This window comes from Ambystoma mexicanum, chromosome 4q (genome assembly GCF_040938575.1).
Source record: "Ambystoma mexicanum isolate Mex_15411 chromosome 4q, UKY_AmexF1_1, whole genome shotgun sequence".
Lineage (NCBI taxonomy): Eukaryota > Metazoa > Chordata > Amphibia > Caudata > Ambystomatidae > Ambystoma > Ambystoma mexicanum.
The window spans coordinates 193,443,776-193,468,237 of NC_090928.1; the positions used below are offsets into that span (position 1 = coordinate 193,443,776).

The 24,462-nt window shown below is 46.6% G+C and overlaps 1 protein-coding gene across 3 annotated transcripts in view; it reads left to right on the forward strand.

The window, feature by feature from the left end:
* PDE10A (phosphodiesterase 10A) overlaps nucleotides 1–24,462 on the forward strand; it is a 1,126,451-nt gene that overhangs the window by 913,097 nt on the left and 188,892 nt on the right. For all 3 annotated transcript variants that reach the window (XM_069607718.1, XM_069607719.1, XM_069607720.1), the window contains exons 16-17: nucleotides 13,716–13,866; nucleotides 20,611–20,766. In XM_069607718.1, the coding sequence (XP_069463819.1) occupies nucleotides 13,716–13,866; nucleotides 20,611–20,766 (307 nt within the window). The remainder of the gene's footprint in view (nucleotides 1–13,715; nucleotides 13,867–20,610; nucleotides 20,767–24,462) is intronic.

Below are 24,462 nucleotides of genomic sequence, written 5' to 3' on the forward strand. Positions count from 1 at the left end.
TTGCACCTCTTTTTGACATTAATAACAACAGATTTTGAACAGCACCATATTCCTTAGCTGATTTCGCTCATGGCGCTTCTGGCCCCTCACGCTCACACTGGTGGGTGGCAGGCCAGGCGACCATTTTGTTGTGCGCAAAGACTGCGCGGTTCTCCAGGATTCTGGCGCAAATGTGGGCTTTTCCGCCCTCTTGGATTTCCTAAGCCCACAGCACCAAGTGTTGCAGCATAATGGTCCAAACGTGGGTCAGGACACCCAACAAAATGCAGGTACCAGGATTGCAGGTATCCGAAATGCGGTGTTGCTGAACTCGGCAGTGTAACCATTTGCCTGTCTAATTATGCTAAATATAATTATACGTGCAGGTGTTATAATTGACACTCATTTTGGTGGGTTTCTTTTCATTGGCACCAACAGCTCTTTCACAAGTAATGCTAATCCATATGGTTAGCATCACTTATTCACGTTTGTTTTAAATTATATGGACATACACATTCAGCAGACCTAGAACCAAGAGTATTTCAATTACTGTCAATTTGACGATGCACCCTAGGCTCCAATAAGCATCAGTGTAAACAGCAGCACAACTTGCCGACCAGAGAACAAGAGCAACTTTCTCCAGGGCAAATGGGATGCCAGAGCAAACTGAAGCAAGACTTGCTGGCATGAGGACAAGAGCAACATCCTCCAGGGCACATGAGACACCAGAACAAACTGAAGCAAGACTTGCCGACAAGAGCAACATCCTCCAGGGCACGTGAGACACCAGAGCAAACTGAAGCAAGACTTGCTGGCATGAGGACAAGAGCAACATCCTCCAGGGCACATGAGACACCAGAGCAAACTGAAGCAAGACTTGCCGACAAGAGCAACATCCTCCAGGGCACACGAGACACCACTCGATCAGGACACGGGCAACGCCGGGTACCCCCAGCTAGTTTAGATCTATTTTGTCAACTACATATGTTAAATTCTGCATCGTTCAGAACTGCACAATTGTAACCAGCAATTTTCTTTTCCCTTTTCTTCTTCTCCAATTGCAATATATTTAGAAGTACATGCTGTGAGTTAAACACTGTTTCAAAGAGAAACCGCAGTGGTCGTTAATGATGAAATAGACTTTGATAAGTGCAGAAATGCTTTGTAATCATTAACTTACATTCCTAAAGGGGTAAGCAATATGTTTCATAGAAAAATATTAGGAAGTTTTATGATGTGGTCGCTTGTAACATACTAACAAAAAAAGTAGTACCTTTTCTCTTTTTTAAAAACTTTTTTCTTACTTTTTGCTCTTTATTATTTAGCTGCTCTTGTGTTTGATATTGGCAATCGACTATACACAATTTATGGGCTCTCCTACTTTTATTATGTATATCCCTTTTGTTCATATGACATTTTGATTTTGGGCTTACTGTTTGACTAATGGACTATAGTTTGTGGTGTATGGGGAACACTATGGGTTACTGTTTTCCGTTCCTCATAATGACTTGGTTTGTTTAACCTGTATGATTTTAAGACATCGAATGTACACTTTGCCTTGATGAAGACCACGTCGAAACACGTGTTGGCAACTGTGACTTGAATGGCTTTTGTTCTGGCGACTATGACTTGAACATTTGTCTTTTGGTTCAATAATAAATACACTTAAAACTATATACAGGGACTCAAGAATATGTGCACTCAATCTGGCAGGAATTGAAGTCGTTACACACTTTAATACGAATGATGTTAAACATAGCTGTATTCGGCTGTGGCGACCATCAAAGCATTTCATAATTATACACATACATAAATGCCCGTAGACATACCCAATAAGAATGCATCAGGGGGTAAAGGGGGAGGGGGTCGGGGAGGGGAAGCATTAGAACACCCATAGGCTTCAGATGTAAAATCATTCTGAGGCCATTAATCGAGATCTATTCTACCAACCCTGAGACCATTACAAAAGAGCAGAACACAAGTGGCTTGGGACTATTCTCAGATCCCATTTTCACAGACGCAGCTCTAGGTTAATTGTCTGATTACCGAGTGCCCCCGGGGATGTGATTCGCACCAGTTATAACTCTGTTGGTGAGAATTGTTTTGATGGGGTCCACAGTACTAGGCTCAGAGGAAAGACTGCCAAACATCCCACTGTTGCAGAACCACCATATCACTTAGGTCTTTCCAGAGCATCCCATGCCATACGTCCATCCCTGAAAACTAATTTAACAGAATCGTTGGGGTTGTCACTGATCAGTCTATGACATCCCACCATTGCTTCACGGGTTGCAAAGGCGCAGTGCCCGACAGAGTGGAGCCAGTGAAGGCATTTATTCAAGACGGCATCCCTCGGTTCGCGCCTACCAGAGGACAGTGTTGGTATCCCGTGGAGAAACACTGCAGGCCTGCTTGGCCCCCTCTGTACTTGCCAGTTGGTCGAACACCCCTCAGATCTATGGTTACACGCACCAGTTGCCCTCTCCCTGTGGCACTTAATGCTCAAAATACTGGGGGCACAGTCCACCAGGTAGGGGGGTTGCTACGCACATTAAGGGGCCTCGGAGGTTCTCTGGGTGTGTTAGATTTTAGGAGTTGATCATCCTAGGGTTGGCTCATCAAAGTGGGAACTTTGTAAACAGCAGGCACGATGTTCAGAAGGGGGGTGAGGAATGTGACCCCACAGCTACAGTACCTGGGGGCTCCCCAAATGGTCCCTCTCCTCCTCCTGTTCCATACCCTTCCATGGGCCTCAATCAGATCTAGTAACAGCTATTTAATGACTGCCAGCTCGGACAGCACAAGAACCCTGAGCAGGTTGACCCTCTGTGCGCTGGAGATCTGTGGAAAGCAAAATGCCTTCGTTTTGAGGCTTGGGTGCCCAAAGAGGGGTTAATCGGAGGAAGGAGCGGACTCCCAAATGCACAACTGACAGACTCACTCCAAGAGCTGCAGATGGAGCTGGTGGAGGGCTTTTCCTCATTTAGTCCCTCGATGACCATGTCCTGGTCCATGGATGCCAGTGCAGGGGGAACAAGGGTAGCCAGGAGGCGAGGCCAGATGAACAGTGCCAGAAGAGGGCCTAGGTGGCAAGCCAGGAGGCACTATGGAAACCAGAGTGGTAGCCGGTAGAACACAGGCATTGGTACTTTTTTGATAGACCAGTGAACGCCTTCTCAATTCCATTGTCCAGTCCCTCGGAAATCTCTGCCGCGGCCCTACAAGTTAGTCTCCTTGGGCCTGAAAGCAAACCTGTGGTGTGCTTAGGCTTTCATTGGTTCATAGTGGGGTGGCCTTCCACAAGGTTTGCAATGGGGGGATTGGCTTTGATATTCAGTAGATCCCTACAGAGGTCGCTTGGGGCCACTAGTCTCCCTCCCGAGGCAGTGGGGTTGGAGCAATGGGTAGATTCAATTGTCTGGGGTAAACCTCTCCCAAAGAGTTGGAAATACTGTTAGATTTCTTGCTGGACAGCTCGCCAATATCTCCCCCCACAGCAGGGATCAAGGTGGCAACAGCTACTGGGGTGGGGGTGGGGGAGTCCTACCAGGTTCAATGACAATGTCGGAGGAGTGACCATTACCCTTTGTCATGAGATGACCCCCCCCCCTTTCTTCACGCCCCCTTGATCTTGTGTCTGCTTTTAGAGTCTGGGTGGGTTTGCAGGTTAGAAATAAGGGCCGAGTTACTAAGAAAAAGTAAAGGGGGAAGCCCGGCGGAGCCTCCACTGTCTCCATTATAACTCTTATGACAATTCTCTTTTGGATATGCAAACTCCCCGCTTTATCGAATTCCCAGTTTCGGCTCGCTGAGCAGGGCGCGCACACTCCCAGCGGGATGCCAACACCCTGCACCCTTGTCCCCGCTGGCTTCTACCTAGCAGGGCAGGGTCCGGGTTCTTAATAGCAGAAGGGGCATGGCTAACAGCAGACGGCAAACAGCGGATGGGAGCCCTCCTGGCCCAAAATAGATGTGCACACCCCCAGCGGGACGCCAACACCACCTGTCCTTGTCCCTTGTAAGAATGTTTTTCCGTGCTTTAGAACACATTCCTACAGCCTTTGATTGCACCATGAGATGGTTTTCTCAGTAAGAAAGCTTTATAAATGTTTTCAGGCACTAGTGCTCTCATTGGTAAAATGTTATGCAAGACCCTCAGCACCTTTTATAGAGGAATGGTAAATATCGCCTCATAAAAAGAATACCTATGTGTTTGGTCACTAGATCAGCAAAGTGTGCTTATACTTTTGTTTCAATCTTCACAGAAACATTTGTTTGTCTTATTCAATTGTTGATGGAGTGCCGTGGTTCTTGGCTTGAAAAGGCTTTCTTATCTAATACCGTCGCCAATAATTTTAATATGATACACACACTTTGAAATTGTGTAGCATTAAATGTTGTTCTTATTTGGGATTTTTTTTAAGTGCTTGTCAACTGTTTGTTACCTCTTAGTCCTGTTGGAACCTGGTCAGCGTTTGTGGTAGGAGTAGGTCTTAACTGAGTTATCGATGTATGTCATGCGCAAGGGCCAGGGGCGTTCTCTGGCCGCCTTTTATGTATGGTCTCTGCACCTGAGCGGTGCCCGTATAGCTGCAAAAGGTGTTAGGGGGCTGACCGGGTTAGCAGAGTTTCTTGCCTTAAAGTTAATCCAGCGGGGTGGAGTCGGTGGCGTACAGAGCGGGGGGCCGGGGTGGGAGCTTGACTGGGACTTTTGTCACTGGGACACCTCTCCTGTTTCGCACCTCAATGAGGGTGCCCAACGGGAAAGGTGTCCCGCTGGGGGGACAATGTCTGCTGAGCAATTCCTGCTCAGCACGGTCATTGTCCTTGAAGCAGGACACTTTACCCTTTCTGAACGGTAAAGGTGTCCCTCTGCCAGGACAATGTCCCAATGAGCTCCTTGAGCTAATGCGACCCATTATTTAAGTTTTTAAAATTGCATTGTGAAACCTAGGCCCTTTCCCCACTATTCAGGACTCTTAATCTTAGGTGTGTTTTCTCCTGTTATTAAAATTGCAATGTGAAAGTATTTAAAATTGCATTGTGAAACCTAGGCCTTTTCCCCACTATTCTGTCTCGTCTGCTTGCACTCTGCCATGTGTCCTTCCCTAGTGTTCTCCCCTTCCCAATCCCTTCCTCTTCTCTCCCTACCTACTCTATGGTGCTCAGGCTCTCTTATCTTTTCTGTTTCTCTATCGACTATCATGCTTTCCTCACTAAATCTGGTAGGAAGATGTTTAAAAAGGACATCCTCGTCTCCGACCCAGCTCTCTGTATCGCTGACACCTATGCCAGTGCCTCCTCCAGGCAAACTTTCACTGACATCCTCTTTGTTGTTTCCTCGCCAGACCTATGGACTCTACATATGGTCTCTGTGCTTTCTCCCTTCGCTTTCTCGCCCATTAATGGTGGCACCCAGTGGGAGGCCCTGCTGGCCTCTTTCCATTCCTCTAAGGTCATCATTAGTGTTTACTTGAATGGTACCATCTTGGTCCAAGGCCCTCAAGCCAACCTTCTCCTCTTTGCTAGATGCTTCCCGCGCCTCATCAATTTCCTTTCTTCTCCTGCTGTCCCCTCTCTCCACTCCACGGCTACCTCGACTCCCCCTGCTGTCTCCTCCTTGGCTACCTTGCCCTCTTCTCCTTCCTCTTGTGCCCCCTTGCCCCCCCTCAGGCTGCTTCTACACCTCCACAGGGAGTACCTCTGATTTGCACCCCTCCCCAGAAGTCTCAAGGATGGCAACCTTCTCCATTAGGCACTCTAAACTCTCGCTCAGCTGTCAAACACTCCTCTGACATCTGCCGCCTCCTGATGGAACTTGACTTCGATGTCTTCGGTCTCACCGAGACATGGTTCACAGCCAGCTCTGTCACAAGCTTTGACACTCTCCTCCCTGATGGCTACAATAGCCTCTCAATGCCCAGATCCAACCGTTCCCGGAGGGGTATAGCCCTGATCTTCCTTGAATGGATTCCTGCCTCTGTCATTCCTATGGCTGAGAGGAAATGGTGTGCTTCCGGTACATCCTCTGACAAACTGGCCTGCTGCCTGCTCCAAAGGCAATACCGGCTCTGTCCGCACCAATAAGAGCCCACATCCAAGCCTGCGTCTCCGAGGCATCTACCAACACAGCCAAACTCTTTAAAATCTACAAGGAGCTGGCCAATCCTGCTGCAGTCTGTACCTCTCCTGTCCCCTCCCAGCTCCTCTGCACGGCTCTGGCTTCTCATTTCACCTCTAAAACTCAGGACATCCTGTCCTCTCTCTCTCTTCCTCTCCCCCTCTTCCCTCTACTCCCTGCTCTTTCTCTGGCCCTTCTTCAGCCACCTCTCCTCCCTCCTTCTCTGCCTTTCCCCTGTTCTCCTCAGACGAGGTTTCTAGACTAGTCTGATCTATCAAAGTCCTGCAAAGCAGGTTCACCCTTGTTCCTCCAAAACCATCAAGGACCACATTGACTCCCTGTCTCCTGCTCTGGCTGACTTCTACAACCACTCCTTTGCCACTAGCGTCTTCCCCTCCCACCTCAAGCACTCCCGTGTGCACCCTCTTCTTAAGAAACCCTCTGCCGACCCAGCTATCGCCCAATTTCCATCACTCCTTTCCTGGGCAAACTCCTGGAAAAGGAGGCCATCTCCCAGCTTAATGTTCTGTTACTTGCCATTTATATAGCGCTCCATATATCATTGGTATGATCTCAAAGCGCTGGTAGGTTGAACGCCCTAGGGGACTGTAGTCTAGTCGGTTTAAAGAGTAGGGGATCGAAGGGTACTTGGGTGCACCAGTTAAGTATGCAGCAGATGTAATTGCCTGATGGTAGCTACATCCTAGCATTAGGTGTGGTGGTATTGATATTGGTTCAATGTGTGCAGTCTGGCAGGTGTACACCAAGAATGGGTTCTGGCTGTGTTAGGCCTGTGGGACGCTTATGTGTGCATTTAGGCCGGTTTGTCGTGGAATATAGCTGCGTTTTATTAGTGATGAGGTGTTAAAGGGATAGTGTTTGTATGTGAGCAGCTAGGCTGAATTGCTCGAGGGTTGTAGCTGCACTCTAATTGTGTGATGATGTAGAGCAGAGAGTAAGCATGCTGATATCTTATGATATGGTGGTTTATGTATACAGCGCCCACACAAAATGCACTTCAAAGGCGGACAGTGACAAGGAAGGGAACAAGTGAAAACACAAAGACATTCCTACAGGGCAAGGGCATCACGGATGCGAGGATTAGCCATTGCACTTGGTTTAGCGACATCCTCACACTGAATCTGTTGGTTGTCTCCATGATCATCAGTCTGTCTTGAGAGCTGCCAGAAGCACGGAAACTGCTATCCTAAACATCCGTGAAGACCTTCTCTCCAACCTCGATTCCAACACCGCCTGTGTCCTCATCTTACTTGATCTCTCTTCTGCCTTTGACATGGTCAACCATGCCATCCTGCTCAACGATCTCCATGATAACCTGGGTATCACTGATCAGGCCCTGGCTTGCTGACCTCTTTCCTATCCGGTCGACCCTCCCAGGTCCAACTTCAGTCCTCCTTCTCCTCGATCTCTACCTGTGGTGTTCCCCATGGGTCTAACCTCTCTCTGGCTGTTTAACCAATACCTGGTACTTCTTGCCCACCGCATTGCCGCTCTCTGCCCCAACTTTCAGTGCAATGCGGATGACACTCAACTCATTTTCAGGCTCCCTTCCAGCACCTCTTCTCCTGCTCTCATCTCTGCCTGCCCACCATCCAGTAGTGGTGTGCCGCCAATGATCTCTGCATTAATGCCAGTAAGACCGAGATTCTCTTTATCGGCACACCTGCTCCATCCTTTCCTGTCACTCTCTGGTTGGCCTCTCTTGGCCCTCTTCCTGCTCCCACCTTTGAGGTTAAAAACCTTGGGGTCATCTTTGAGTCCACACTTTCCTTCTCTCCTCACATCTATGACTTCTCTAAGAAGTCACCCTACCAGCTCCACCTCCTCAGAGGTATTTTTCCTTCCCTCTCCTTCGCCCAGAAGCTCACTGTCTCCAGAGCTCTGGTTCTTTCTAGGCTGGACTACTGCACCAGCCTCTTTCTAAATCTGCCTGCCTCTACTCTCCACCCTCTGCAACTCATCCAAAACAGGACTGCGAGACTTGTCCTTGGCCTCAAGCCCAGGAATTGTATCTCTCCAGGATTGTAATCTCTGCACTGGCTCCCAGTGGCGGCGAGGATTAAGTTCAAAGCCCTCTGCATTGTCCAAAGGCCTTCTGGGGCCTCAATATCTTCAACTCTCTTCGTAAAGATCTTCCTTCTAGAGCTCTTCGCTCATTCGCCTCCAACTCCCTCAGGGTCAGTCGCTTCTCCAAGCAGCAAGTTGGTCGGAGATCTATCTCTTCTGCTGGGGCCTCCCTCTGGAACAGCCTCCCTGCCTCTCTGAAACTTGAGAACCATCTCTGGTTCCAGAAGCACATTAAGACCTTCCTCTTTGTTTCTGCTTTCTCTCCTCCTCTCCCCTGCGGATCTCCTGGCTGAATCTGAAACTGCACTAGTTACCTGGCTACCCTCTGATCTCGGGCCCGGGTCCCTTCCCCACAAGTTGCACAGCTGCACTCCCCCCTGGGCCACTCTTGTACTCGGGGACTATTTCTGTATGCCTACAGACCCTACTAGCACTTGACACCTGATGTCTGCACTTACCCTTGCACTTGCCACCTGCTGGCCATACTTATTTATTGTCTTTATCTTGCTGTTATCTTATGTACTGCACTACCCCCTCCCCTCCGCACTTTTTCCCTTCCCCCACACTTGCACGCTCTCAGTGCCACCTATCCTAGCCGGATCGTTGTCTCTGTCGTCCCTCTGTTTCCCCTCCCTTGCCTCGTCGCGCCTTGAAACACTTGTGTATAGGCGCGTTATAAATGCCACATCATATCATTAGGCACTGATGGGAAGGAGCGGGGGATGGGACTTTTGTCCCTTTAGAAATGTGCATGGGAGGGAGTGACCAGCAGTGAGAAGGGTGCATAATGCAGCAGGCGTTATGAAATAATGACTATGGTTTTACCCAAGGGGGATTTGTTAGGCTAACATTAATCTGTTTGATGCTATTGTGACTGTGCATGAAGGATGGGGAGAATACAACTAAAGCTATCCTCTTATTGTTCAATATATTTCTAAAATGCTGTATATAGTGTAAAGTTAATTGTCAAAGTGTAGTTTCTTATGTAATGTGCGTTGCTTCCAAGGCATTGCTTTAAATAATGCAAAGGGAAACCTTAATAAATACCTATATCAACTACACATGTGAAGATGTGCTCAGTTGCTTACATTGTCCACATCCCTGTTTCACCATTTGACCAAAGAGTGTGATCCTGAGCAGATCATTTAATCGGTTTTATCTGCAGCTCTGTGATTCACTTGAGAACTTATTAGACAGAGCTCTAATAGATGAGTTTCCTGCATCTGTAATGATTCTGCGGTTTTATTTATTTGTGTTGTGTTAAAATGCCATCTACCACTAAGGTTACCAAAAAAGTAGATTGAGGCAGGGTTGGGCGGTTTGTGAGCGCGAATGAGACCATATGGAATTGCGTGCACTGGATTTGGGTGGGAAAGTAGCAGGACTTTTTTCGTGACTCGCCCTTGCCTCCACCCCCCACTCTTGCAATGCTGGATACTCCCCTGGGTGGAGTGTGGGGCGTGGTCTTGCTTTATTTAGGGCAAGTAGTTGGTGTGTCCTGTGTGAAGGATTTGGTGTCCGGCGCTGCTGCTGCAGCCAAAAATGTAGCTTCATAAGTGTGTCGCAGTAGGCCGTGTATGCGAGAGTGGCAGGAGACCCTCTCTCTGCCCTATGGTGGTGTGATGCAGTTCTACGCACTGGTTGTTGTGTGCATCCACTGGGAACTAAAGCTGGTGGGAGGTTTCCTCTTGCCTGGGAATGGAAACTGCTACTAGCTGGTTTGCTTGAAAATATCCGCAAATTGTCGGAACTATCGATTGGCTGATGGAATTTAATTTGCATTTCAATCGATAGTTGTCATCGCAACTGAAACATACCTGGATTTCTGCCTTCAACTGCCTTTTGTTTCATGCATAACACAGCAAATGTTAAGGTCCGAAGCCACATGTGTGGTGACATGTAAGACCATGTTTTTTCCTGGCTGTAATAAACACGCGCGCCCATCAACCCTAGAAATGGGCGGACCTTTCTGCCACTGTAATGTCGTGTGCCTTGCCTTCTAAACTTCCTTATTTATTAATTTGAATTTGTAAAGCGCACTACAGCCCAAGGGCATCGAGGCGCTGTTGCAAGAAAGTGTCTTCGTTACAGGTAGGAGGCTTAGCTCATGGTTACAGAGAGTGAAAGCCTAACAGGGTGCAGTGACGCAGATCTATAGGTGATTGTGATAACATAAATAATACAGAGCGGGTTACAAAGCATGGGTAAAGGTAGCTTACATTGTTCAAAGGCAACAGAGCCAGTTGGGTTAAATCATGCAAATAAGATTGTTTTGATAGGTTTCCTAAAGGGTGTGTGTGAGATCGATGGGGCTCAGGTGCGGTGGAAGGGAGTTCCAGTTGGTTGCGGCAATGACGGGGAAGCAGGATCCTCCTGCGCGAGTCCTCAGGGTCTTGGGAATGGTGTTAACGGTTTGTGTATGTGGTTCTTCTAGGTCGGTCTGTGGAAGGTTTGGCAATTCTCCGAGAGAGGTAAAGGGGGGGGCGGTGTTATGGAAGCATTTGTGGGTGAGGGCGAGGGTTTTGAAAATGATACGTTCTTTGATGGGGAGCCAATGGGCCAGTTTTGTGATTGCTGAGATGTGGTCCCTTTTTGGAAATGCCAGTGGATGCCCTAAGTGTATTGTTTTGGATAGTCTGTAGTTTTCGGAAGTTTTTTGCAGAAATGCCTGGCAGGAGGGCGTTGCAATAATCAAGCCGAGACCCAATTATTGCTCTGGATATGGTAATGCAGTTCTGTTCTTTCAGAAAGGTCTACCTGCAGTGAGCAGTTTAGAGTGGTAGGCCGCAGCAGACGCAATGGCGTTAACCTGTCTGACCATTGAGAGGTTAGAGTCCACGTAGACCCCCAAGGTTTTTACCGCCTGTGAGACCGGTATCGAGGTGTTCTCGATGGAGAAAGATCTGTATTTTTCATCGAGTTTCTTTAGGGTTCCTGGTGAGCCAATATGTAGAAGTACGTTTTTTTTCACCGTTCGGGCACAACTAGTTTTCTTCCTCATTTGGATCATGGCGTAAATGTAAATTAGAGTTTCACTGTCGGCCTCATAGTCACCTGTTAGGGGGATGAGGACCAGCGTGTCATCAGCATAATTTGTATATTTGATGCCTAGTGCGTCCAGCAAGTTGAATAGAGGCCTCATGAACAAGTTATAGAGGGTGGGTGAAATGCAAGAACCTTGTGGCACTCCACATTTGATCAGATTAGGGCTGGCGCAAGCTTGGTCAGAGAAAACTTTCATAACTCTTTCTTGGAGAAAGAAAGTGATCCAGGCTGTGGTGTTAGGTGAAAAATTGGCAGCAGAGGAAAGGTGGTGGCATAGGGTATAATGGTCCACCAAGTCAAAAGCTGCGGATAAGTCAAGGAGCAGAAGGAGGGGGGGTTTGTCTGCATCCCTAAAATCATCAATCTGGTTTTTGAGGTCCAATAATGCAGTTTCGGTCCCATGGCCGGGACGGAAGCCAGACTGCCGAAGACCAAGAAGGTTATTCGCCTCTAGGAATTTGTGGACCTGTAGGTAAGCTGCTTTGTTGAGGTTTTTCAATAGAAAAGGGACCGTGGTGATGGGTCTGTAATTCCCTTGCACGGTTGAGTCGAGCGCCGGTTTCTTCAGAAGCAGTCGTACCCAGGGTTCTTTGAGGGAGGCTGGGACATAGCCTGACTTGAAGGAGGCATTGATAAAGGCTGTGATGAACAGTGCAAAGGTGGAGGCACTTTCTTTGATAACCTGGGCTGGACAGGCTTCTCCTTTACAGTTGGAGGGTTTTATCGATTTAAGGAGGTCTACGACTTCCTGTTCGTTCATTTCCTTGACGGAAAAGGAGGGAGCGTCCCAGGAAGTGTTCCAGTGGAGGTTAGATATTTGATGTCTAAGGGCCAGTTGGTGTTCAATGATTTTGTTTTGAAGGATGTTCAGCTTGTCCAGTATGGCATCCTGTTACACCAATCCTTGTTTTTAGTGAGGGTTGGCAGGGTGGGAGCTTGTGTTTCCAGCTCTCTGAAAATGGCAACAATCTCTTTATAGCCTGACTTAGTGTTTGCTATCCTAGTGTTGAATGAGTTGGGCTTGGCTTTATTAATGGGCTTGGTAGATAGGAACATAAGGTGACCAGATTGAAAAAGTACAAAAGTGGGACAGGTAACTAACATAGAAGTAGGACTGACTCTTGAAAGTGGCTGTCAAGGCACTACACTTCAGTAGTAGTTGGAGGAGAAGGGGGTTTAAGCGTTAATTAATTATGTAATATGAGTTTATTTAAACAGTATCACTAATTTATCACAAACGAATACTAGCTTAAGTTGTAAAATGCAACATTCCTGCTGCCAGCTATGAAGACCTACTACCAAAAACCCACGACCACTGCAGTTTCCAATGGAAACATAATCTTGACAAAGGGCGACAGAGATCCAAATTCCGGGGCAGTCCCGGCAAAACCGGGACGTCTGGTCACACTAGGAACACCAAGCACTTAACATATTATGCATTTTACTCTAAAGATCAATTGCTGTCCTCTAGCAGAGTTAAGCACTGTTTTCCAATGTTGAACAGTATATTGCAACTGGATGTTTAATATCCAGTGGAAACATACCTGCCAACCTTACTGATTTAAGCAGTAGACTACTGCTTTTCATGCAGTCCTACCGCCTACAGATTTGGGCGACACATCCTCCTGCTTTTTACAGGGGCAGGTAATTTATGTGAGTCTAGGGCAGGCTGCTTGAGACCAGCCCAGGACAAAGCATGCAACAAATTAGTGTGTGTGTGTGGGCGTTGGGCCGGTAAGTGATTACTTTGAGTGATGGGACAGTGACCTGACAGCTACATGACTCTGCCCTGTACTCTGGCTGGGACACGCCTTATGTGAACCACCAGTTGAAGGCAAGTGACAGAGGGTAACACCATCACACAGCATCTGCCTATCTGACTGAGGAGGGTATCCGTCTCCATGTTGTTCAGTTGTTCATCTTGCACTGCAGGAATAACTATGTATTGCCCATGCTGCTGCTACAGAGCAGTGGCAAACGTTTCCTACCAGCTCTGTGTGAGTACCTTCTGTGAAGTTGGGTCATTGAATTCGGTGTTAATTTACCATTCAGACTTCTACATTTTAAACATTTGAGCATCTTTCCATGTTGTGCTGTGTGATGGATGTGTATTTTAGAATGCTCCACTGGTGCCAACAATGTATGTTTTGTATTTTCTTGTGATGTAATTGTTATGCTTGGTAGTATTTTTGAAACTTGAAAAATCCTACATCTTTGTGGCCACAGAATATTGGCGAGTATGTGGGAATCTTGTGACGTTAGGATTTGCCCGTTTCCATGGCGATGCATTGCTGCGAGGAAACACATGGGTGCTATGATCGCTCGCATTAGTGGACTGGATTTTAATTGGCAAACACGTTAATCCGAGATTACGTTTCTTAATTGGTGTCTTTAAAACTGTTTTCCTTTATTTATAAGCGGTCGCGGAAGTCCTTGAGCTCTGCCTTGCCTCACCCAGTCTGCTTTCTTCTCTCCTTTCAAGCTTTGAACTCGAAAAGCTGTGTCGCTTTACTATGTCCGTGAAAAAGAACTATCGCCGCGTGCCCTACCACAACTGGAAGCATGCTGTGACCGTTGCGCACTGTATGTACGCCATCTTGCAGAAAAACCAAGGCATTTTCACAGATCTGGAGGTAAACTTGATAGTTTCTGTTGCCACGGCGTAGGAGCTTGACTTTTTGCTTAACATAAAGTAGCAACCGATTATTTCAGTATAACATGGGCGTTATTTTTGGGTGGGACAAGGGTGTTTGTCCCGCCCAACCTTTGGTGCACACCATGTTGTCCCACTCATTTGGCAAGGGCCCCTTTCATTTAGATGCCATGCCCCCCCACCATTTTCGGCAAAGTTGCTCATATAACCCGCAACATTCTCCCAACCCTGACGCACACAGCCTTGCTTTTCTCAGACCCTTAACTTGGGCCACAGTGCTGTTATCAGCAGGTTCGGCCCGCCACAGGATGCCTCTCCCATTAGCACCCCTGAAAAAGCACATGCGGGTGCTTCTGAGAGAGGGAGTCGGTTTTCAGCATTCATATTATGATGACTGAATACTCTGAAAGGTATGTGAATTTTTCTTAAACATTTGCTCTAGCCTTTAGCACCTGCCTTTTTTTGTGGATGTGGGGTGTACGTGGGGGGGCAGGGCTGGCCTTAGATGCAGGGGGTTTCGCAGGAGCGCCACATTTGTTCTGTCCCTCCCTGCTCCGGCGCCTTGCAGGGAGTTAATCACTGGCATAGGGCGCTCATGCATGCAAAAGCATGAGTGCCCTATTCCAATGAAAACCTCCTGGCTCCCCCATCGGAGCAGGGAGGTAATCAACATGTGAATACGGTGCTGTTATTAAATGCGCCCCACTGCTGCATGCGCATCTATTAACAAAAGGGCATCTGCCGCACCTTTTTTCACTAAGCCAGCTTGGGGGAGCCCTTAAAAGACTCCCCCCAGCCTGGCGTGGTGGGGGGCTAATGGCGCCCTGGGGGGGGACATGGTGCCCCTGGCAGTCTCTCGGCCCGCCACCCCCACCCCCCAAGGCCGACCCTGGTGGGCAGCCAAGTAGGACGTATGCAGCAAAAGACCACAGCACTTGGGGAATGTCAGAACGCGGGGTTATAGAGCTCCCAGATTGGCTAACGCCCCACCCAAGGTCCTGATGCATGGAAAAGCTTGGAACAATGTTGTGGTCAGCAATGAACGATTGTTTATCTCCTTATCAGCAGTGATGCACCTTCCTTCTCCCAGTCCCAATCCATCGAACACTGAACACTCCTCCTGCTACGGTTCATAGAAAGTGCTTTGTGCAGGGATGAGCAATTACTATGCACGGAGCCCCCGCAAGACAGACGCGGATCCGTGCCCTGTATACCCAAATCAGTAATGGCAACAGAACAAAAGCAGTTCAGTTCAGTGATGGAATCTCATACGCATGTTCTACCCTTAGGCAACATGTGACTGTTGTGCATGCTGCATGCCCACACTAGCATCCACCACGGCTATTAACCTCCACATCCTTATGAACCTCACCGCCCGCCTACGTGCACTCCCAAGAATGTTGGCCCTTCGCTGGTCTTCATAGCGTTTACCAAAATATGTGGCGCCTTGAGGGTTTTACTGAACTTCACTGTGCCTTTCTCTCCATGACCCTGTCATTTGACCTTAGCCAGGGCTCCTTCGCCTTCTTGTTAACTCCCAACTGCCACGTAATGCACTCCTGCCTGTCCACCATGCTCTTGCGTACATCCTGTCATACTATAATAACGCATCAATCCTGGGGGGTGCAGCATGTCGTGTTCTGGTTCATTAATTCAAAACTTCTGCATTGTTCAACAAGGCATTCAGTCAAGCTTCCTTTTCGATGCTCTTCAGTCCTTCTCCAAGCTTTTTGGCCTGGAAGTGATCTGTAGCCCCACTTGCAGTGTTTTGTTGCCATTTCCTGTGCGCATTAGCGCATGCCAGCCAAATCCACATCTGCAACAGGTTTCAGGACGTTCTTCTCTACGAAATGTTTCTTTCAAAAATTCAAAAGCTTTGCACGTCGTGACCTAAGCAACAGAGACCATTTGAAAAATAATCCAGGAAATCCCACTTTATATCTCAAGATAACATATTCGAAGAACCAACGAAATCTAGTGCCATTTTCTGCATCGTGTCCTTCAGGAACTTTCATAGGGCCTTTTGGGGGAAGCATGGGTCTTAAGCCTTTTGTCACAATCCAGAATAATCACAGCTTTGTCGAATTCTTTCCACTTCTTGACCAACTGACGGCCTCCACCTCTTTGTTTTTGTGAACCATGGTGCCCATTGTGTGAAATGTAGTGTAATTTGTTTCTCGCTCCTGCAAGTGGTACAGTCTGATCCATTGCACGTGTGGTTCATCGGACCCATGGTGGACAGATTTCAGCAATTCATCCACATGTTTGGTTGGAGGCCATTGAGTGAAGCCATAGATTTAAACTTTGAGCACAATAGAATCTTCCTGCTCGGTCTCGAGTCCTTCCTCATTAGAAACTGCATCTGGGTTTTCCGAACATGTCTTCCAGCAGAGTCTTCCTCCAACCACGTGTTCCATTGTGTAAAGCTACTAATGGAAGTCGACGCACAATCGGTTGTGAGACTGTTGACATGCTCCATCAATTCAAGAAATGCTTTTACAGTCAGTTGATAAATCCAGGAATACAAGCCCCAGGGCTAAAAACAAAAAAACTGAATAGACACCTCCTAAATGGAATACAATATTTTGATGTGCGCGATTGCAGCTCCTAAGTTTGTACTGAATTTCGTACCTCTTTTCAATTGTTGAGGCCAATATTCTTAACAAGCCCTCTGAGTGGATGCTGCTTTCAGCACTTCAATCGAGGGGGTTAGGACCAGTGCGTAATTGTGCAGCATAAATGGCGCACACAGTGTCTGAAATGATTGGCACTGTAAACTCAGACCAGTGTCTCTCTCCCAATCATAGAATTGTTCACTTTCATCCATCTCCGGAGTGCAAGCAACAAAAGCTATTGTGTATTCAGTTCCAGTGCTTTTTTACTTGTCACCAGTCAGAATAAAAAAATGTGTTGGTGTAGAAAGCATACATCATGGGTCCTTCCACAGTCCCATCTCTAGCTAATTGAAATGCGTGAATGGTGATGCTCAGCTCAGTGCTCTACTGATGCCTGATGACCTTTTTGGGACGTGTGTGCATGAGCTCACCAATACCCTCTCAAGACATTTCCTCTCCTCCAGCTTTAGTTCATTGTTTTTTTTTTAGATGGATCAGACTTCTCTCAACACTTGAATGCGTCTGTGAGGTTGTAATCGAAGTAGACAATTTTTTTTGATTTGCCTGAGGACCATCTCTGTTGAAACACATTCTCTGCCTTTGGAAGGGGGAAGGGTATTCCTAATAACTAGAAACCTCTAAAGGTTGTAAATCAACACTATTAGTTCCCTAAAATGCACTGAATTTAATCTGATAAGCTTGACCATTTTGCTAATGTTCAACGACGGGGTGACAAAGAACTAGCTTCTGGTGCTGACTACAGCGGTCAACACAAAGTCTGATATCATAGGTCCCCCTTTGTGAACCAGAACAATGGGTGCCAGCCACTCTGCAGATTCTGCCCTCTGTACTGGGCATTCTGGACAATCCCCTTTCAACAAGTTTTTCACTTTCCTTTACAAGCAAATTGGTAATTTGTACACCCCATGTTTCACTGGAATTGCGTTCGACTTCAAAACTATGCAATGTTTGGATTTCCTTTATTTTCTCAATTTTTCCGAAAATGCTTTATGAAACTCGTTCTCAATATCCTAAGAGTCCTTGAAGCATGTGTGAGACAGTATTTTTTAATCGTGGCACTCCTATATAGAGCACATTAGAACTTAGAAACAACATATGCAATTTTGCAATACTGCTGAGCCTTTGCATTGCACACATTTTTGGAAAAGGTGATCAAGCTTCAGTAGTACATTGATCATCATTTATTTTGCTCCTGGAGGCAAGGTGATACTGAAGTCAGATTGACGTTTCCTTCTAAATTGTTAGTCCTCTGAATTCCACATCTATCATTCCCACAGAAGATTGTTGTTACCACTTCATAACTGCCTGAACTCACTATCTCAATAGTGGAACCAGGCTACCATCTTCAGGTAGATTTAGGTGGTACTAGGGTTGTGCTCCGCCATTAGTTTTATTTATGTACATAGCCCGTGGAATCTATGCCTGATTTGCCCACTGGCAACATTGAGTGGTGATGGCAGTACTGTTTCCTGGTGGGCCACCAGTAGCATCATGCTAGACAGTGACTCCAGAATGTGTGTCTTCATGTTTAGAGCCTTCTGAAGAGCACATTGCTGGGAGAGTTGAAATATTTAACTGTGCAAAATGGTTCCTTTTACCACAGGACGAACACATCTTGCCCCATGCAAGGGCAGCTTTTCAAACCCCAAACATGAGCAGCTGCCACACAGTAAATATTGCATTGTTGTTCCAGGAATCTGACATTCCAGATTTGTTTTTTTATGTTCTGATTTTTACTTGTTAGATCGGTCAAATGCCATTTTATGGCACGCATGATCGGTTTCACACATTAGGAGGAGCGAACACCTGATCAATCTTTCTCTCCATCTGAGGTGGCCATGCACAGCAAAGTGGACAGTTCAACAACTTCAGCCAGTGTTCTTGCTTGTTCTAAAGTCTGCTCAGCCGCTGGCCTCAGCCTTCCAGGCACTTCTTTATTATTGAGAAGTATCATTGGCTGAAGATGAAGCAAGTTGCATGTGGTATCAGTTATGTTCAATGTAGCCAGGATGCGAGTCAGGCAGTGTGTCTGGAAGGCACAACCCTATAGTCTCTTTAGTTACTAGCAACATCGATTATGTAGGGCCTGCTTATAACGTCCCAGTGGGAGCTCCAACAGCGATTGCCTTTAGGTTCTCAATGACCGCTATCTAGAGATTAGGCAGTAGGGGTTAATCATCTTTGTATTCTAACTCTGGGACTAAAGATGCGTGGACTAGGTTGGAAACCGTTGCAACTAGACGAGAGGGGCATGATCCCCTGAACTCTGCTAAAGAACTCCATAAAAGCCCCTGAATCTTCTCTGGGAGAGTTTATTTTGCCACCTGTGACAGTAAATGTTACTAAAAATGACTTCTGAGACATTAGGGCACAGCTACTTACGACTGTGGGAGGGAGATGGGCAAACTAGGTTCATGCACTGCTTACGATCAGAAGCACATAATATAGATTTTTTCTTGGCAGGCGATGTCCTCTATGGTTTGCAAAATTGTGAAAACCCCTGCTTACCATCTGTCTTGGAATGGCATTAGGACAATGTAGAAATCCAAGTAGAAGTTCCAAATGATGCATGGTAATTGTGCTACAGCTGTTTTAGATCTAGGTAATATTTGTGCGGGCGATTACCTATGTTTCATGTCAAATTGACTTGGGTGCATCAGTAGATTGACTAAACTCTCCCAAGGTCTTGAACGGTGCAGTTGTGGACTATGATCAATCTTTTCGGACACTGAATTGGTGCCGCAATAAGCAGGGAGGGAGAGGGCTCTGCTTATTTCACTGTTCAACCCATCAATATCTTTGAGGCTACATTGCCTGGAAAACAAAACATTGAAGCCAGCCAATTAAATTGGGTCCTCCAAATTACTTATTGTCTCAGCGGCTGAGACGTGGCGGTCTGTTGACACGAAGGAGCCTATTTTTAGCATGTCTCGGGAGGATAGCTCGGGGGGCAACGTGCTCACCTTGGAAGCAAGACGACACAGAGCAACACAGGTTCGATCCCCGGGTCCGCGCTTAGAAACCTCTGGGTATTAAGCGCATTATAAATAACCTATCATATCCGGCTGTGCTAGGAATGTTGGTCTCTGATATTGCAGTGTGCTCTGTTTCACATCCTCTTCTTGTTAACAAGCGGTGGGGTTGGCCCTTAAAAGAACACTTCCAAATTCTCTACAAAATAGACAGCTCATGTGAATCAGAGCAGCCATATAAGGATACCTACAGCATATGCAGGGGTGCATTGACTACCGGAAAAAAAACGTTTTAATGGTTGAATCATACGATGAATTGAAAGTGAATCCCAATAAAATAATAAATTAACAGATGGTTGTAGTTAGATATTTGAAGTCTTTACTTATACGATCTCAATTTCTGCTGATATGGATCCAAAATTAAGCTCTTGGACAACTGAATGTTTTGAGTGAACAAAGCCATTTGAACCCGGCAATTTTGATAGCACAGGTGGGTCTTCATTGCCAAGCAGGGTACTTGCATCAAATGGGAGTTGTATCCGGGGAAATGGGGAGTCTGCAGCACTGCCTCTTGGCGGCATACATGAGTTCTCCCAAGGTTTAAGCCATTGTGGATATTTGGGAAGGACTGGGCACCACTTGTTTTGGTCAACACCTGTAGATGAGACGTAAAGCAGTTAATTCCCCAACAGCACTGGTAGCCCCCGCCTCCTCCCAGTCCAGCGACAAACTGATAGCCATACCACATCTCTGGCCCACACCCGGAGATTCTCTAATTTACAGCCCATATTCTGTGATGCTGATCTGGGCCGTTCATAGAACATTCCCAAAAAGGCAGGATCAGCATAGAACACACAGACACAAAAGTTAATTTTCAGAAGAACTCAAAAGAAAGTCTAAAGATCCAACGCCCACGAAGAGCAGCATTGTCTCTATGCAGGTTGTTCTGAATTATCCACTGTACTTTCTGGTCTTTGAAAGTAAGGAGGCATGTTCCGTTTTGTGTTATCCTTAATCTATTGATACAAATGTAGCATTTTGTGATTGGGGCCTGCTTGCCAAAGCTTAGTAAGATGAAGCATGTGTTTAGTTCTCACTGTACCTTTCCTTTTGTAGCGCAAAGGTCTATTGATAGCCTGCTTGTGTCATGACCTGGATCACCGAGGATACAGCAACACCTACTTGCAGAAGTTCGACCACCCACTAGCAGCACTTTATTCCACCTCCACGATGGAGCAGCACCACTTCTCGCAGACTGTTTCCCTCCTGCAGGTAAGGCTACTGAATGTGTGATCTGGAGATGTGAGTCATGGATGAGGGATAAAGATACTTTTAAAATGGCAGGAGAAAGCATTCTGCGAAATCTGATGTGGAGAATCCTGCACAAATAAATCCTGATTTTAACCAACTTTAGCCCTGGTGCTTACAGGGTTTGGTCACCTGCTGTAAGGTGCATAGCTGAGCTGGGCCTCCTGTTAAGAAACTAGAGAGTGGTGGAGCCTGTAAAGGAAACCGTGTTTGACCTGTAATGGTAAACAAGTGAGGAATAGTGCCCTCTGTGAAGATAAACGATAGACTAGTTACATGAACTCCCCCCTGCTCCCGTGCCCCTCCCCCCCCCCCCCGAGTACAATCACACTTTGGGTTACTCCATCAGTGCTGCACCTAAAGGAAAAAAAATGGGTCTTCCATCTGGAGTGTAAGCAACAAATAGTAAAGAAAAGGGAAAAAGTGCAACTATGTAAACCCATTCATTGTCAAGAAGAATACAAGCACAAGTCATTTTGATTTTAAACCATGAAAGGTACTTTTTACTTAAGTCGCATGAAGCAGGATTTCCCTTCTGCCCTCAAAACAAAATAGATGTAAACATTGTCCTCTGTAACTGCTGCAATAAATATAACCTTAGGTGGTACAATAAATTACAATAAATATTGCAATAATTAAAACTATATAGTTCAATAAATATTACATCCAATATCACCCTTTATTAATCAATTAACAAACTCCCTCCTCCAATATTTATTTATTGCATTTGTTGATGGTGCCCAAATCCGCAAGTATCACAGCGCTGGTAAACTTACTGGAGGGAAAGGTACAGTACAGAAGATAGTAAATACCGGGCGAGATCATGGAGATCACCCATTGGTCGAATAGCCAGGTTTTTAGTCTTTCAAAAGATGAGGGAGGAGGGTTCTTCTTAGATGTGAAGGGAGTTCCATAAGGTGAGAGCAATGACAGTGAAACTGGCACCTCATGCACTTTTCCTTTTTGGAACTGGCATTGGATAATGACAAGGCAGTGGATGAGCGCAGGCAGCGAGGTTGTGTTCTTTTGGAGATGAGCTGGTTGAGAAAAGCGGGTGCAACATTGTAGACACATCTGTAGGTTGTAGATAGAATCTTGAACTCAATGCAGGATTTGTGTTTGGCAACCAGTGAGCGTCCCGTCTAGCTTGAGAGATGTGGTCCATGCGCTTCAGACCCCAAACCGCCCGAAGAGCATTGTTAAGAATCAACTGTAGTTTGGATAGATTTTTCGAAAAAGTTCCTGAGACATTGGTGTTACAGTAATTTGATGGCCCTAGCAATGGGGAGGCAATGGTCGGTGGTAAGAAACGTTCTGCTGATGCTGGTGAGCTTAAAGGCTGCTGAGGCGGCAAGGGCTTTAACCTTTAACGTGCTTGTGCATAGTTAGGTAGACGCCTAGAGTTTTCACATGGCTCAAAACAGCAGTAGGGTTACCATCAATGGAGAAAGATTCAAATGATGGGTCCAGGTGTTTGAGTCATTGTCCGGATCCGACATTGAGGAACTCTGTTTTGTCACCAATCAGGCAGAGATGGTATTTGGCCATCCAGGCCTGAATGATGCTATAGACATGGTTGATGTTGGAAGAGTCAGTGGTGTGGGTCCCCGTGAGTTTTAGCAGGATTTGAGTGTCATTAGCAAAGTTTGTGTAGGAGATCTCAAGACTGTCAGGGTGATTGAAAATGGGTTTGGTGTACATGTTGAACAGAGTGGGTGAGATACAGGAACCTTGTGGAATTCTCTAGGGCAGGGAAATGGGGTCAGCAGCTTCCGAGATACCTTTGCCTTGTGTTTTTCTACCTACTCCCACTCCTTTGAAGATCACTACTTTCAGTTCACAGCTCGTCTGGTGCGATATGTCTTTAGCCCTGTATTTCTCCAATTCCCCTTTACCAATTACATGCCCGATTCTGGTTTGCCTTTGGCCCCTTGTTTACTGTCTTTCCTATTGGATTGTAACTGTTTAACTACACACTCTTAAATGTTCATCTGTTGGTTCAGGGGGAGCAAAACAAAAAATGTGTTGGGGACGGGGAACCCTAAATGGTTGCTCTCTGCCACACAAAACCCAGAATATGGCCCAGAAAGTAAACCAGCAGATTTACTGGAGTTGTGGCTAAGGGTGGGTGCCTCTTCCTCCAGGCTCAACTTAATGGAACTGCCTGTCATCAATGGGGGAGGGTCCTATCATGTCTTTATTTTTTCACTTTATGGTCATTCCCAACTGTGTGTAGGATATAGGCAGGCTTCTTTCTATGTTTTGTGTGGGCTGGTTGTCCATAATAGGTTATGGGGCAATGTTCCACCACCTATTGCAGACGAGCCAAGCCAATGCATTGAAAACACGGAGTGCTCCCGCAGCTGCATGAGGCAGCAGAGGGAGCGCGACTGTGCTGGCTTTAACTGTCAAAGGGAAACTGACAGTTCTTGTACCCCAGCGGGTATATCCATGTTTCCGTGGCTCATTGGAGATCCAAGCTGGGATACTGCAGGTCTGAATGTGGGTAGGGGGCACCCCCTTGTTATGAAGGGAGCTTGAGGCTGAGCACATTTTGGACCAGGGGCTTCAGATAAGGCAAAGAGGTAGGGGTGTGTGTGTGTGTGTCTGTGTGTGTGTCTGTGTGTGTGTCTGTGTGTGTTATTGATGCACTGGTGAAAGTGTATGAATGCTGAATAAATGTGTGCGTGTCTGTAGCAGAGCGGGTGTCACAATAGTGATTAGGAGATGTACTGGCCTGAGTTTGTCAGGATTCCTGGTGAGGGTAGAGTTAATCCTCACTGTCAGGCCCCTGGATGGTGACAGAGGGTCTTGGAAAAACCCTTAATGAGGGGAAAATAACTGTAGAGGCTGCAATCTTCTGTTCGACTTGTAGAGGCGGAATTCTGGCAGAGTGAAAAGAGATGGTCCTTCCAATGGTTCCATGTGCAGGGAAATACCTGTGATGGTAGTGACCTGTTAGTATCCCAGGTAATGAGGCAGAGCAAGTTGAGGAACTCTAAGAGCAAGAAATAGATTCCAGGGGTCAGAGGGGTTAGTGGAGAGGTTTGCAGGACCAGAGAAAGTTTGATGGCTAAGAGCAGTCTGATAGGAGTTGGGCAGCAAGGAGAGGTAGGGACAGTGTATGGCCCAGAACAAGAGGAGCGTGTATGCAGGAAGGCAATAGCTAGAGGGCTCTGTAGCTGAAGAGCGCAAATGCAGAAAGGTAGAAGCTGAAGGATGGAGAATGCGAGGAGCGCGTGTTTGCTGGATTCACAAGGAGCACAAGTTCAGGAAGGCGGCGGCTCAAATTGACAGAATGAGAGTGTGTGTTAGAGGAGGCCAGGGACGTCATTTCACCAAAATGCCAGGGGTAGCGGAAGTGACATCACACGACCCTTGACCCCCTGGTGACATCACAGGAAGTGATGTCATTTGATCCCACCCCGAAGTGATATCGCGGGATGCGATGGAACACGACCTTTCACCCGTTGACAAAACAGGAAGTGCTATCGCATAGCATTGTACACTACAAAAAATATGGTTACTATATCACTATAATGTGATGTACATTTCATACAAGAATGGATCGCCATATGTATCGTTAAGATCAGTGTGTATAGGTCCATATTACCAAATTACTGTGAATGCAAGCACCATGACCAAATGATGATGTGTTGT